Source organism: Portunus trituberculatus, chromosome 44, assembly GCF_017591435.1.
Source record: "Portunus trituberculatus isolate SZX2019 chromosome 44, ASM1759143v1, whole genome shotgun sequence".
NCBI lineage: Eukaryota > Metazoa > Arthropoda > Malacostraca > Decapoda > Portunidae > Portunus > Portunus trituberculatus.
In genome coordinates this window covers 4,735,554-4,753,053 of record NC_059298.1, presented here as the reverse complement: position 1 = coordinate 4,753,053, position 17,500 = coordinate 4,735,554, and the positions used below count along the sequence as shown (strand labels likewise).

Sequence of the window (17,500 nt, the reverse complement as noted above, 5' to 3'; positions counted from 1 at the left end):
TTATATATAATAACACAGCGAAAAATTACAAAGACAATGAAGAATTCTTCTTTTTTGTGAGCCATTGTTGAAATCCAAGTTCCTGTTTATTGTTGGAGAACTCTTTCATGAAGGAAAGAATATAAAAAATTCCCTTCAGACCAACTTTTATTTAATCTATTTCAGACCAACTTTTATTTTATTTCTTTATAATTCTTTCTTATTATTTCTAATAATAAGCATCCTGTTTTTATTATATTCCTATGCAAAATTTAACTCGGCCATTCCTAGTCGTCCTTCATAAACTTCATTTCTTCCATTTATGCAAACACTTGAGCTTTTCTAGTGTCACTCACGGTTCGCAAGGTAGATAGATAGGTAGGTACCGTATGTGCTTGTCCTTGATCCATTACTGAAAATCAAACCACATACGTACGTATGTAAAGTAATGCTGACTATTTAATGTGGGAATGAATATGAAACAGATTATAACAGGACTACCACTTATCTTTTGTTGTTAATTATCATTGGTCGTAAGGCACGCCTACAAGTAACCCCTTCCTATCCCTACTGGTTAGCAGTTCAGTCAAGGTTCAATGGCAGCGATCCTTTATTTGCAAGTCTCATAACTTTGATGACTCGGACTGGGTCAAGCAGTCTATAAGTGCAGTGTGAGTTGTCCTTGATGTACTCGTAGTGGTGGCTACCTGTGAATTGCCGTAAGATTCGGAGCCACGCATTCACGAGTTTTACGACAGTGCTTCGTTTGAAATGTTTCATTGTTTCATTTGTAACAATTTTATAGTTATGAAAATTATTTACGTTAGTATTAGCACGTAATTATTCCTTGTGTAGTTAAATTAAATCAATTGACTATAGCTGCGTAATTAAATGCCCAACAGTACAACAGATATTAACATAGTTCTGTTGCTTGTGGTTGTGGAATAAAATATTTTCCACAATTTCTGTGTTTCTTTTCTTTTCTTTTATTATTTTTTTCCTGTCTTTCTAAAAATGTTCGCAATTAATGATATATATATATATATATATATATATATATATATATATATATATATATATATATATATATATATATATATATATATATATATATATATATAATCTAATATATGCTGCGTCTATATTCTCCAGTAGTTACTTTGTCATGGTTATTGGTACTGTTATCCACGGAGACACCATTACCATCGTGATGTAAGTCATCCCCATGTAGATGAGACGCTGTCAAATATTTGTCATGCCTTTCATCTCTGTATGCAACATTCTGAACTAAGTGAAATCAGCATCTTTTTATCCTTTGTGAAAATCTGGTTCCTCTTATGGATGAATGATGCGGTCAAGACACGAGCCGAGTAACTTCATTACATATCCTGTGAAGCAAATGTACACACACACACACACACACACACACACACACACACACACACACACACACACACACACACACACACACACACACACACACACACACACACACACACACACACACACACACACACACACACACACACACCATGCATCAATACCACCACCACCACCACCACTATCCCCACCATCCACATTATTCTGAAGAGCATCAGCAGCATCAGCACCACACTCTCTCTCTATGATGCAGGGCAAAAAACATCTCCAAACCATCCACTCACTTCTCGGCTGTTGCGAGCATTGCACGGATGTAATAAAGGTAGGAGGTTGGGCCAATACATGCCAAATATGCTCCCCGCCTAGACGATCGAGATGAGCTTGAAGTGGTATTGGTTTAGCCTTCTAACTGTATTGCATTCATTCAACACAACACCAGACAAATGAGAGAGAGAGAGAGAGAGAGAGAGAGAGAGAGAGAGAGAGAGAGAGAGAGAGAGAGAGAGAGAGAGAGAGAGAGAGAGATTGTGTGTGTGTGTGTGTGTGTGTGTGTGTGTGTGTGTGTGTGTGTATGTGTTTGCAGGCGCGTGTGTGAAAAATATAGTGCAAAGTTAATAGCAAGTTGCTTACGGGCGAGTCGATATTGAGCTTTATAAGATTACATAAATTTATGGATGTGGAAATAGACTCGGTATGTTTTATTCAGGGATTTTTCACGTGTGTGTCTGAAACTTCCTTGTAACTTCTCATATTTCTCTACGTTCATATGTAATGGTGTGTGTGTGTGTGTGTGTGTGTGTGTGTGTGTAATTCACTATTTGATCTGCTGCAGTCTCTGACGAGACAGCCAGACGTTACCCTACGGAACGAGCTCAGAGCTCATTATTTCCGATCTTCGGATAGGCCTGAGACCAGGCACACACCACACACTGGGACAACAAGGTCACAACTCCTCGATTTACATCCGTACCTACTCACTGCTAGGTGAACAGGGGCTACACGCGAAAGGAGACACACCCAAATATCTCCACCCGGCCGGGGAATCGAACCCCGGTCATCTGGCTTGTAAAGCCAGCGCTCTAACCACTGAGCTACCGTTCATATGTAATGGTGTGTGTGTGTGTGTGTGTGTGTGTGTGTGTGTGTGTGTGCGTGTGCGTGTAAGTAAGTAGGTAAGTAAATGTTTATTCCCATTATGTTACAAACATTATATATACAATATATACAGAACAGGTTTTGGCTCAGTCTGTCAAGCCGAAGCTTCTCTACAGACTTTTTTTTTCTTCTTTTTTTTTTTTTTTGCGGGGGGGTTGGGGGGCGGTTGCAGTGCGAACCTAACCCTCAAGTATGAAAATAATTATCAATACTAGTATATGATAATCAAAACCATAGTAAAATAAATCAGAAATTATAACCATAGTAAAAAGAAATAATCAATAATAACTATGGTAACCATGTGTTTCACTGTTTGATCTGCTGCAGTCTCTGACGAGACAGCCAGACGTTACCCTACGGAACGAGCTCAGAGCTCATTATTTCCGATCTTCGGATAGGCCTGAGACCAGGCACACACCACACACCAGGACAACAAGGTCACAACTCCTCGATTTACATCCCGTACTCACTGCTAGGTGAACAGGGGCTACACGTGAAAGGAGACACACCCAAATATCTATTGTGTGTGTGTGTGTGTGTGTGTGTGTGTGTGTGTGTGTGTGTGTGTGTGTGTGTGTGTGTGTGTGAATGGAGAAATGAGTGTTGAAGATAGAGATGGTTAATTTCTATCAGATGGCCACCAAATTGAGGAGGAGGGAGGAATAGTGGGAAAGAAAAGATTGGACAGAATAAATTAGAGTTTCGAGTCTTCGGCGTAATTGCCAGGTTGAAAGACAGGGTGGCTTATCCTGAGGTGCGCTATATATTCTGGGCAAAACATGTAGTCCATTTAAAGTGGAGTGGCTCTGAGGCTATTTACTGAAGTGGCACGGTCGGAGTGTGGGAGGCCGTGTTCGGGGAGCAGGGTGGCTTTGAAAAAGTGAGCAGGTGCTGGTGGCATAAATGGCAGTAAATTGTAAAGTGGGCAACATTTCATCACAGCTATCGTCACTCCTTATGGCGACAATCTGTCTTACTACTATCACCACCACCAGCATCACTACTCATAATAATTCCTCATCACCATCACTCCTATTATTCATCGCCACCATCATCACCACAATAATTCTTACTATTCATCATTACATTATATATATATAATATATATATATATATATATATATATATATATATATATATATATATATATATATATATATATACACGAGTATATCTGTGACATGCAACAATAGGGACGGTATGGGACAACATTCTTGGGACTGTCACGCACTTGACCTGCAGGCACCACTGATAGCGTTGAAAAGTATGGAATGAAGAGTCTGGGTAACCTGTTGGCTTGTGGACTCGAGTTGACAAAGAGACAGGTCCTCCTTAATAGGGTGGGGAGCGAGCGTGGTGCTGCACCTGGAGGCGGTTGGAAGTGAAGCGATGGAAGACACAGAGCCAACCAAGCCACATAGATCCATATAAGCTGTGCCTATGGAAAACCCACATATTGTCATTGATTATCATGAACTCTATAAGAGTTCTGGTATCTACGGCGGTCTTGAAGTATATTGTTAAACCGGAGCTGGCTGCTTGTGGTATTGAAAATCGCCGAGCCTCTCCAGTCCATACGCTCCCCTTGTCACAAGAAGGATTAACACAGGTTTCCGGACCACAGACGACCACTGCCATAAATGTTTTGTTGCGGCCTTGTCTTTTCAAAAATACAGTTATACGGTGTAACATCTTCACTTCAGTACTTGTTTTCTACAACATTTCTTGCTTTACTTGATATAATTTCACATTATCTGCTTGCACGCTAGTCAACTAAATTATTCTTTACAAGATTTCGAGGGTCACACATGTACGGATATATGTGCTTACATTGAATTCTTTCGTTATACTCATCGGAGTGCTGTGTTCTAAACGAAACATCACGGAGCTCTAGATGGCCTATGAAAGGTTTGGTTACGAAATTATTGTGGTGGGTGGCTTAAAGTATACACACAGTCTCAGGATTATATATATATATATATATATATATATATATATATATATATATATATATATATATATATATATATATATATATATATGACAAATACCAGAACAATGGTTAAATCTTAGAGGTGTAAACCGTGCCACAATCTACTGTGAAGTTCGCGTCCATCCGTTCTAGTGAATTTTCCAAACTGGTTCGTTCATCTCTAACGTGTTCATTTCGAGTGTTATCCCTCTGTCGCTTGACTTTTTTTTTCTAATCTCTCCATTTATGTTGTTTTCTAGCGTGTCTCGCCATACTTCCAAGATAAAAGTATTGTATATGCTGAGAAAGCAAGAACATAAAATCAAAGGAAATACAACAGAAGCGGGACAGAGGCTCATCGAATATTGAGACTTACATTACAGGAAAGGTTCTTTTCCTTCTAAAAGTATTTGAGAGCAGGAAGGAGCCACACCACTTGGTCTTGTGGTTTTTCTGGCCTCCATTTATGTTGCTGAATTGTGAACTGCAAATTTCATTAGATTATCTGGTGTTTGCATCATATTCATCATCACCACGTCAGCTACTTCTGTGATGCATATTTCTGAGTCCTCTGAATGGTAAGCGTGGAGCAACGTTGAGCTCTGGACGCTGCGTTGCATACTTACATACAGTGAGGAGACAGAGCTTCAAGCCAGAATTTTTCAAGAGTAGAGTAAAATATCACAATATTTCTGCTCTAAACAAAGCTGTCTGTTTTATTGTTCTTAATTTGTTTGTATATTTCAGTTTTCTTAATTGTCCATTAACTTTTCAAACTTGTGATTGTGACTGCGTTTGCATCTGCCTGGGCCTGTTGTGTTGTTTTTACAGTGAAAGGATGAACGGAATGAATGGCAGGTGGCCTACGTATCTGCTTCTGAAGACTTCAATCCAGACCTGCAAAGTTGAATCACCTGTCAATATAAGTTTATATTTTAAGATTCTACTCCAGCTGCGCAAACAAGCTGGACTCGAGGTTGAGGAATAGCAGTAGAAATCTCGGTTTCTGTACTCCCGGCGTACCTCAACAACTTCAAGCCATTTTATATCTCCCCATTTGTCTCCATTCCTTCCACACATAAATTTCCACAATATTTCAAGCAACCTCTATCCACACGCTTTACTTGGCCAGAATATTTACCAAAAGTAAGGCAAGCATTCCACTCAGAATAAATGCATATAGGACTCACTTTCTGCTATTCTCTCTCTCTCTCTCTCTCTCTCTCTCTCTCTCTCTCTCTCTCTCTCTCTCTCTCTCTCTCAGCCACTTGAAGACTGCTATTCCGTGACTAATCCACATTTAAAAAAAAAAAATTACCGTCAGTTTCCTTCATTTAATTCTAAACGATGCTTTTTAGTACAGTTTTTCATTAAGTTGAGTCTCGATCATTCTGCAACTCTCTCTCTCTCTCTCTCTCTCTCTCTCTCTCTCTCTCTCTCTCTCTCTCTCTCTCTCTCTCTCTCTCTCTCTCTATTTACTAGGAATGGTGAAAGACACAGTAGTTTTGCCATAATTCGTGTGATCGGATAAAGAAAAGACACGTTTTCCTGAGACACGAATGCTGACTTAGCGCCGACAGTGAAGTACTGCACCATGACCTGCAGGTGTTTAGACAGAATAGTTCAGAAGGATATATAGAACACGCATATGGAAACACTTGGCCTAGGGTTGTGGCCGCCGCTATGTAGCATGGCTTCCGCAACACCAGGTGAATGGTAAACTTTATCCTAACTAATTAGACTATTGTTCTCATCCCTGCTGCTGAAAAAGCCATCAAGAGCAACATGATATTTTTTTCACTTTAATGTGAATGGATGTTGGTAAAAATTTATTTAAAACAATAATGTTGAGCGTTATTTATTCTTTATATATATATATATATATATATATATATATATATATATATATATATATATATATATATATATATATATATATATATGGATGTCGGTAAAAATCTATTTAAAACAATAATGTTGAGCGTTATTTATATTTATATATATATATATATATATATATATATATATATATATATATATATATATATATATATATATATATATATATATATATATATATATATATATATATATATATATATATATATATATATATATATATATATATATATATATGGATGTCGGTAAAATTTATTTAAAACAATAATGTTGAGCGTTATATATATATATATATATATATATATATATATATATATATATATATATATATATATATATATATATAGACACACACACACACACACACACACACACACACACACGCGTAGAGTAGTGGTTAGCACGCTCGATTCACAATCGAGAGGGCCGGGTTCGAGTCCCGGGAAGCGGCGAGGCAAATGGGCAAGCCTCTTAATATGTGGCCCCTGTTCACCTAGCAGTAAATAGGTACGGGATGTAACTCGAGGGGTTGTGGCCTCGCTTTCCCGGTGTGTGGAGTGTGTTGTGGTCTCAGTCCTACCCGAAGATCGGTCTATGAGCTCTGAGCTCGCTCCGTAATGGGGAAGACTGGCTGGGTGACCAGCAGACGACCGAGGTGAATTACACGCACACACACACACACACACACACACACGTAAAATACATTAACCAGTCATCATGGGCATCAAAATGTATTCATTTATTCTCTTCAAAACTCGAAAAAAAAGTTGATAATGAAAAGGTGCGATACCGCTACGGAAGTTTTCACACAGTCCACAAAATAAAGTTTGCCTATATGAATATGAATGACGGAAGGCTGGCACATACGCACCCATAAAAAAATAAATAAATAAATAAAATAGATAAAAGAATATATTTGAAATAAAAAAACTTCTAGGTTAAAAACACTTTTTTTCTCCCATGGTTTGTTTCGCTTTATTTCACCTTTTAAAATATATTCATACTCGCAGATGTATGCATAGCTCTTTTATGATGCGTTAATGTCTACAACCTCCTCATGCTAATCCTCACGTATCCCCATAAAATCAACTCGAAATTTAAATGACCCACTAACCTCGTTCAAACAGCCTATCAGTGCATTACAAAAGTGAGTGGCAATCGAGCAGATCAATCATACTTTCCACAGGCTGACCGCTTCTTTGTGCATACTGTAGTGATCACTAGGTGTAAATGTGACCTTGGCCTCCCTATTAGCTCACATGTAACCGTAGCCGTAGCACAGCATGACACAGGGTTGCAGAACAATGACAACACATCACAACCCAAGTCCACTTAACGGCTTTGCACATAACTGGCAGCAAACACTTGGGCTCTGCTTGGACTCTGGCTACGCTAAAATTACACTCACTGCTCCCCTTGAAAAATATGATTCGAAAGTACATACAAGAGAGAGAGAGAGAGAGAGAGAGAGAGAGAGAGAGAGAGAGAGAGAGAGAGAGAGAGAGAGAGAGAGAGCAGACAGACAAACACACGGAGACACCGAGACAAAGGGATATAAAAAGGTGGAGATGAAAATGTTAATGTGGCCACAGTATAGGCGAATCAGAAAAGGATACGCCAACCAGTTAAGAGCAGGTAGCGCGGGCAACCTGAAAATTCAATAGGAAAAGGTCCATTGTGAAGTGGAAACGCGGCATTCATGAATACAGTATCAGGCCTGAGGTCTCCATCTCTCTCTCTGCATATAAAGGTGGCCACGCCCAGCTCACTCGATACAACTGAAGGACAATTGATGATAATAAAAAGTAATAAGAAAAAAGGAAATTCTGCCAGAAAATAACATCTTTGAAAACACACACACATACACACGCACACACACACACACGAACAGACACTATCACAGATTATGAAGTCATCATGTCTGTAAAAAGTGAAGAAGTGGAAGTAGAGAGGCAGGCAAGTTTTTCATCTATCGTTATGTCTTCATAGTGAGCGTGTGTACAGTTTGCAGCCTGGCATCTCATCTTTAGTTTTGTTTTAACTTCCTTGTTGAGCCGATTCCCAAGCCGCCTCACCCAGCTCGACGTGGCCCCGGCGAACCTGCCACTGATCCCCTCCTCAGTGTCTGTGTGTTTGTGTGTTTGCCTGTGTGTGTGTGTGTGTCTTTACGTGCTATTCTGTTTATACCTGTTTGTTTGTCGATCTTTTCTCTGACTGTCTGTCTGTTTACTGTCGTCCGATAGCCCCTCTCTCTCTCTCTCTCTCTCTCTCTCTCTCTCTCTCTCTCTCTCTCTCTCTCTCGAGCCAGTGCAAATACCAACTGGAAAATCATTGTATGCGTTGGCCTTCGCCTATGACAAGGGGAAACATAAAGCGATTAAGGAAAGGAAAGGAAAAGAAAGAAAAGGAGCCAAAAGGAGATAAGGATGACGGGAACTGGAGGGACGGAAGGTGGAAACGCGATCTCTCTTGGGGATAAAAGAAAGAAACTGAAACAAGGAAGCGTCACAGCCTTTTTTTTTTTATTTATACCATTGAATATTTTGGAGAGGGGGTATATAAGGAGGGAAGGGAGGGAACGAGATGGAAGGAGAGGGAAGAAGGATGGATGAGTGAGGAGGGAAATGTGAGTGGAAGATGGGTAGGAGGGAGTGAGAAGGTTTTCAGACTGAAAGTGGATGGAAGACGAAAGACAAGGTAAGAAGGAGGCTTAGATAAATCTTAGAGGAGAGAGCAGAGAAGAAACAAAATAACACAAATGAAGAACAAGCACCAACAGACTCATTTGTGGTGACCATACCATTTAATACAGAATGGGAATAGCAAGAGAATACAGGCCACTCAGTTCGACCATGGTTGATATAATAAACTCCAGCGTATGAACAAACGTAACAAAAATTTCATGGGGGATGCTTGCGATACTTGACAACCAGCACCAGTAGAAAAGCATTTCATAGATGCACTCCACTGAATATAATTACTTTTTACTATGGCATCAGACACCATTTGATGTGGATTGAAGTCCTAACACTTTTCCGTTGTTTTTCAAAGGTGCATTTGTTGTACTATCGATGACTCTAGAGGACAAAGAGTTCCATCTATCACTTATAATGTAACCGTATGTATTCATATCATCGAATTACTCGTAACAATATATATATATATATATATATATATATATATATATATATATATATATATATATATATATATATATATATATATATATATATATATCATATTCATTAGAATAAAATAGCATGAGACTTACTCTACCACTATCTCACACTTTCTTCCTCACCTCTTTTCCTTTACTTTTTTCTTTCCTCCTTTGTTCCTTTCCCATATTCCCTTGACACACGCCTCTGCCACAGGACGGTGTTCCCAGAAACGAACCACAAGAATACGGACAAAATCCTGAGACCACCATTACCTCCCTCTGACACATCCTACCGGGTCGGCTGCGGGAAAGAAGAGAAGAGCATACCCACCCAATGAACACACACACACACACACACACACACACACACACACACACACACACACACACACACAATTTTAAATCACGACATTCAAGGTTGACGGAGATGTACTGGATAATGAATAATATATTAAAGAAAAATGTTATTTGGAGAGTACTGATAATGCCTAATATTAAAAATTGACGAGCATGGTAATGCATAATACATAATACTAGCGGTGTGGAAATGGTCACAATACGAGGTAATGCATAATAAACAAAAGAAAAAATTTTCTTTGGGAAGTACTGATATAAAACAGAAGATTATAGAGAAAATGTATCATTTTTAAAACTGTAGAAATGCTTATGGTGAGGAGATCATAACCACGGAAATTAATACTGAAGCACTTCTCATGTTAGCCTATCACATCTCGGGAATATAACCAAATAAATTATCAACCAGAATGACGCAAAGAAAACAGAAAAATAAATGAATAATAAAAAAAAAAAAAAAATATATATATATATATATATATATATATATATATATATATATATATATATATATATATATATATATATATATATATATATATATATATATATATATATATATATATATATATATATATATATATATATATATATATATATATATATATATATATATATATATATATATATATATATATATATATATATATATATATATATATATATATATATATATATATATATATATATATATATATATATATATATATATATATATATATATATATATATATATATATATATATATATATATATATATATATATATATATATATATATATATATATATATATATATATATATATATATATATATATATATATATATATATATATATATATATATATATATATATATATATATATATATATATATATATATATATATATATATATATATATATATATATATATATATATATATATATATATATATATATATATATATATATATATTTTTATATCATTCTGGTTGACAATTTATTTGGTTATTGGTGGTATATATATATATATATATATATATATATATATATATATATATATATATATATATATATATATATATATATATATATATATATATATATATATATATATATATATATATATATATATATATATATATATATATATATATATATATATATATATATATATATATATATATATATATATATATATATATATATATATATATATATATATATATATATATATATATATATATATATATATATATATATATATATATATATATATATATATATATATATATATATATATATATATATATATATATATATATATATATATATATATATATATATATATATATATATATATATATATATATATATATATATATATATATATATATATATATATATATATATATATATATATATATATATATATATATATATATATATATATATATATATATATATATATATATATATATATTTTATATATATATATTTTTATATATATATATATATATATATGTATATATATATATATATATATATATATATATATATATATATATATATATATATATACGTCATTCTGGTTGACAATATATTGGTTATTGGTGGTGGTGGTGGTAATGGTTGTGATAGTACTGGTGATGGTAATGGTGCTAGTGCCGATGATGGTGGTAAAAATCAAAATGATAGTGGTGGGAGCAGCATTAGTGTGTCTCCATGTGTCAATGAATGATGGTAGTGGTATATCTGATGGTGGTGGTGGTGTTACTGGTGGTAGGAATATAAATAGTAGTTGTGGTGGTGATATAATATGAATGTTGGTGGCGGTCACATTCCTGGAAATGGTAGTAATGGTAGTAGCTGTGGTGGTTGTTGTGGTGGTGTGACGGCAGTGATATTGTTAGTAATGGTGGTGGTGGTGATGGTGGTGGTGGTGTTGAAGATATATAGCGTGAATTGAAAAAAAAAATATTCGCAGCTGTTGGATAATTAGATCTCAAGTGTTACACCAAATGATTTTGTTTCTTTTTTCTATATTTAAACATCCACACACCTAATCCTCCTGACATCCACAACTACACTCAATCGTCCACATACTGGGACACACACACACACACACACACACACACACACACACACACACACACACACACACACACACACACACACTCGAGTTTCATTACTTTTGAAACTACTATTTCTATAATTCAACAAGAAACCCCGAAAATATATATTTTTTTTATATGTAAGACAGAAGGACTGGCCAAGGGCAACAAAAATATAAAGATAAAAGGCCCACTCTGTCGCCAGTTTCCTTACAGAAACACAAACTATCACTAACTTTGTCATTTTAATGCAGCATAAAATTTCACAAAATTTTTTATTTATTTCTACATTTCGAATTGCCTTTGTTCTAATAAATGGACTAACACTATAACTTTTAGAGCATGAACCTTGGATATTGCGGCTCCAATGGCCTCGTGAAGGGAAGAGAAAGGGGTAGTAAGTGTGAGGAGTCAGTGGGTGCGTGCCTCGACGTGAAGAATAAGTGAGCATTTCCGAGGACATGAGAGTTTACTTGATTATTCTAATAGACTTGTGTGTGTGTGTGTGTGTGTGTGTGTGTGTGTGTGTGTGTTTCTCTGTTTGATCTGCTGCAGTCTCTGACGAGACAGCCAGACGTTACCCTACGGAACGAGCTCAGAGCTCATTATTTCCGATCTTCGGATAGGCCTGAGACCAGGCACACCCACACACCGGGACAACAAGGTCACAACTCCTCGATTTACATTCCGTACCTACTCACTGCTAGGTGAACAGGGACTACACGTGAAGAGAGACACACCCAAATATCTCCACCCGGCCGGGGAATCGAACCCCGGTCCTCTGGCTTGTGAAGCCATCGCTCTAACCACTGAGGTAGCTGGCGTGTGTGTGTGTGTGTGTGTGTGTGTGTGTGTGTGTGTGTGTGTGTGTGTGTGTGTGTGTGTCTGTGTGTGTGTGTTTATATGTAACGGGACATGGAGAGCGCATATGGCATCGCATGACTATATAACTTTGCTATTTATCTTCACTGACACTTGGTAGCCTCACTTCATTATTAGTCATCCACAACACCTCCTCCCATCTCTTTCGTGCTTCTCCCTCGTCCATAACGCCATTTTAAGTGACCCCTTATATCAGTAGTCTATTTCTCACACACCTTTTATTAATGTTCTTCAGTCAACATAAACACACAACTATATACAACAATGCACTATAATTACAATCTAGGAGAAGGAAAAGAGATTGTGAAATTTTACTCTTTCCAGCCATTCTCCGTGCAGAGTTGCCACACCCCCACGACCATCATGAAGACCAAAGCCACCACACCACTACCGTCAGGCCTCACATGCACCAGCCATAATCGTAAACTTCATAAACATGCAAAGTGAAGGTTATTCATAGTATATTTAGCAGTCATACCATAAAAAGTTGCAGTTCGTTTTGGATGCTGAATTCACAGCAGTATGAATAATTAATTTGTGAATAGATTAAAAGTAAATGACTTGTGAAAGATAATTTCAAACATGTTTTCTTTATGATGCTATCGCAGTGAATTTGGTAAAAAAGTCGGGAAATAAATTTTAGGTAGGTATGTACGTGGATACTCAATCCTTTCCTAAACACTGATGATATGAAGATCACCCTGAGTGGAACCATTCTTCATTGTTTATTCTCTTTTACTTATGCCTTGAGCGTTATTTTGTATGACCAGTCTTCTTGCGTTCCTACATTATTCCAGATTGAAATGTGAATGTGTGCTTGGTAGTCATGGGAATGTAAAATCTTCAGGTACACTATAAATAAGTACAAGTAAAGCAATTGCAAACTAAACACCTCTTCTCCTGGTGAAAGGAAGCAAACAACTGAGCCTACCGAGGTTACTGCCAACACCAACAGAATACACATTTTTTCATTTTTTTGACATCAACAAATGCACATTTTTTTCCTTTTGAAACATTCCTATTGCTAGAAAGGAAACAGTACACAAAATATGTTACCCAATAAAGACATCAAGGTAAAAGAAAACAACATACTATTACATTCATATAAAATTGTCCCACACATCACAAAATAATAACATAAACCAGGATAAACGAAAACATAAATAAATTTTGCAGGTTGTAAAATATTGAGCTCGTAGATTTGTTATCAGAGCTAATTTTTCGGGCTATATTAATAAATCAGCTAGAGATAAATAGTTATCTAGCAATAAGATCTATTACATTGTTTGCTCCGAAAATTATTAAAGTGCTCTTTTACCGTACGATTAAATTATGTTTGACGTTCCCCGTTATTAGAAAAAAAAAATTGAGAGAGAGAGAGAGAGAGAGAGAGAGAGAGAGAGAGAGAGAGCAACATAATTATATGGAAATTAGAAACAGATGAGTGTACGATCTGCGAGATGCCATGAGGAAAAATAATGTAAGGCACACAGAGGCCCAAGTTTTGTAATTAACCAGGGCGGGGATGAAGAATCGTCGGGGATAAAACATCAGCGATGAAACGTTGGCTTCTACCCTTGGCGTGTGGGAGAAGACCTCAAAAGTTAGAAACCATTTAGAAAAAAGATTAAGAAACTTTTGAGAAAACTTATCAGCGAAAAATCTGATGGGGCGTAATGTAGAAAGAGGCAGACCTGAAGGGAAGTAAAAATATTGTAAAAAATGAGTATCTAGTGAGCAGAAGGTTGGTGAATGCCGTGTGGTGAGCTGACCATATGACGTCTTGCTTACTCAAGGTCGATGGATCAAACGGTGAAGAGAATGAATTACGTAACACAATAATTTCGTTGCATATTTACAGCCTGAAATAGGTGAAAGTTGGTCACGACGGTAAGCAGCAAGGAACGAGTTTTTATTTATTTATTTTTTTTTTTATTTCTACCATGTGGACTTTTCACGGGAATTTATGGGCTAAAGGGGATACTTTTTATGGTACCTCCTTTCTCAAAACCCACCCAATAGGAAACCGTTGCCCCGACTGAGGAAGTCCACCCTACATTCGGACCGTGGACAGGATTCGAACCCGTGCGCTTGGAGACCTCGGACCCCAAAGCACGCATGGTTTCACTGTACCACAGCGGGTGACTTTGCTTTATGGAGAGACATAAGGCTCAATCATGCCCATGCAGAAGCTAACCACACGATCTGCCACATGAAACAATTATGTAAGACAATAAGGCAGCCACGAATGAATTATTAAATAATCATTTCCTGCCGTTCAATAGTAAGGTTATGCTGCACTGTGTGTGTGTGTGTGTGTGTGTGTATATATATATATATATATATATATATATATATATATATATATATATATATATATATATATATATATATATATATATATATATATATATATATATATATATATATATATAAGGTACCTAGTTTATTGTTCACTAGTGATAGTTTACTGTTCACTAGTGAGAGTATATCTGATGGTATCTCCTATTCTAACTTATCAATTTGTCTTTTTTATCACTTGATAGTCGCGATAAGACGGATAAAGAGAGAGGCAAGTAACTTTAAACCTACATTCGGCTTGGCACGCTGTGTGACCTGAATCTTTCACTTAATGAGGATGTTCCTAAAGCCTTACCTTCCATCCCTCTCTCTCCCCACCTGCCCATCCCCTCACAAACCCTCCCAGCATCCATCCCCTTCATACACATGCACTCTCCCTGCATCCAACACCCTTTCCAGCTCATCACACCCTTCCCTGCATCCATCACCCTTCCCATCTTCTCACCACACCCTTCCCTGCATCCAACATCCTTCTCATTCTTCTCATCACACTCCTTCCAGTATCAACACCCCCCTCACCACATCCATCCCTGCATCCACCCCATTGTCATCCACCTCACCACTCATTCTCCCAGCATCCACCACCTCTTTCCCCCCCACCTCACCCAGCATCCACGCACACCCTCTCGTTAACTCACTCTCACAGCCGCCAGCCCCCGCCACCCGCACCACTGGCAGACCCTCATCTAGCCACTCCACCCAGTGCTACCTCTCGTTCATCCCGCCACTTAACGCTCCCTCATTCTGCCAGACACGCACTCCGCCACCCTAATCTTTCCTCCCGTGGCCACACATTTATCCCAATTCTAACCTCCCTTCCTCTTGCTGCCACATATTCACTCTCTCAACGCTGTCTCCCTCTTCATCCTTCACTATTCGACACTTTCATCCCATCAGTCAACTTACCCTCCATCACTCTCCTACATGTTAGTTCTGCCACCAGTTCCCGCCTCCCCGCCCATTCCTAGCTCGTATCCTGTCTCTCTATCTTTCACTGTTAGCTTCCCCGGCCTTTCCTTGCTCCCATTCAATGCACCACGATCTCTGCTTTTCCATCATTCCCTTTTACATTGCCTTTCAAGTTCATTATTCATCTCAGGACATCCTACAGCATACGTTCACAAAAAAGCATATCTGTCTCACGACCTCATCTTCACAGAAAGCTTTGAGCAACAACAACAGCAGGTAGATGGCAACAGGTAGGCACTCTAATGGTGCTGGAGCGGCGAAAAGACACACACAAACAAACGAACCAGGAACATATTTAGTGTGTGTGTGTGTGTGTGTGTGTGTGTGTGTGTGTGTGTGTGTGTGTGTGTGTGTTTGTTTGTTTTCAGAGGCTTTACACGCTACATCAGGCCACAACCCCGCTCTTCTCGTCTTTACTACCAACCCATTTACTAAACTTACTATCATGCTAAATCCTCCCTCTCTCTCTCTCTCTCTCTCTCTCTCTCTCTCTCTCTCTCTCTCTCTCTCTCTCTCTCCGTCCTCCTCCTTCTCTTTCTCTTGCTTTTCTTTCACCAAACAGTTCTTTATCCTTGTGAAGCGAGGCTGGCACCCACAAACCCCTCACGCTCACTTGACCTCATAAAAAGCCCTTGCAGCAGCTATGTGCTTATTGATTACCACGTCTCTCTCTCTCTCTCTCTCTCTCTCTCTCTCTCTCTCTCTCTCTCTCTCTCTCTCTCTCTCTCACACACACACACACACACATTTGATTAAGTGCATGGTTACTAAAAACGAGAAAGTCGAAGTATATAACACAATAAACCACAGAATGAAAGGTGGTGGTGGTAGCGAAGGAAGAAAGTAAAGAACAATAATAAACTTCTAGGTATAAAACGTCTATAACATTTACGTTCACTTGCGTACCAGTCATATCTCAGTTTCAATCGGATCTGTTCTTTTATTGTCCGATAGATAAAGCAAATTGATGGAATTTATTGGGAAAGATTTTAACAGAAACTACTTGCGACATGTGTGATTGCAGATATCAAAGTCTGTAAACTGTACAACTCCCAAGGACGTCACTTCTGCAGGGAATAGAATTTATGGATATCTGCTACTGCTGGCATTCATCCCATTCTTAAACTTCTAATGCGTTATCTCTACCTTTTGAAGTATAGGTAATGAATCCAGTTATGTGCCTTTTCATCCAAAATTAAACACTAAACCTATTTACATTTTTGGCTTTGACACTGACCTCTGTTTTATGTCTGCATTTTGTAAAGATTCTGACAAACCCGTACATCCTATGTCAC

At 37.3% G+C, this 17,500-nt stretch overlaps 2 protein-coding genes across 2 annotated transcripts in view; both read left to right on the top strand.

Moving 5' to 3' along the window:
* Positions 1-17,500, top strand: part of LOC123518597 — a 52,021-nt gene that overhangs the window by 5,664 nt on the left and 28,857 nt on the right. The window lies entirely within an intron of this gene.
* LOC123518708 (proline-rich receptor-like protein kinase PERK2) lies at positions 7,669-16,008 on the top strand. The gene is made up of 3 exons (XM_045279709.1): positions 7,669-7,821; positions 13,215-13,318; positions 15,636-16,008. The coding sequence occupies exons 1-3, from the start codon at positions 7,669-7,671 to the stop codon at positions 16,006-16,008; spliced, it is 630 nt and encodes a 209-aa protein (XP_045135644.1).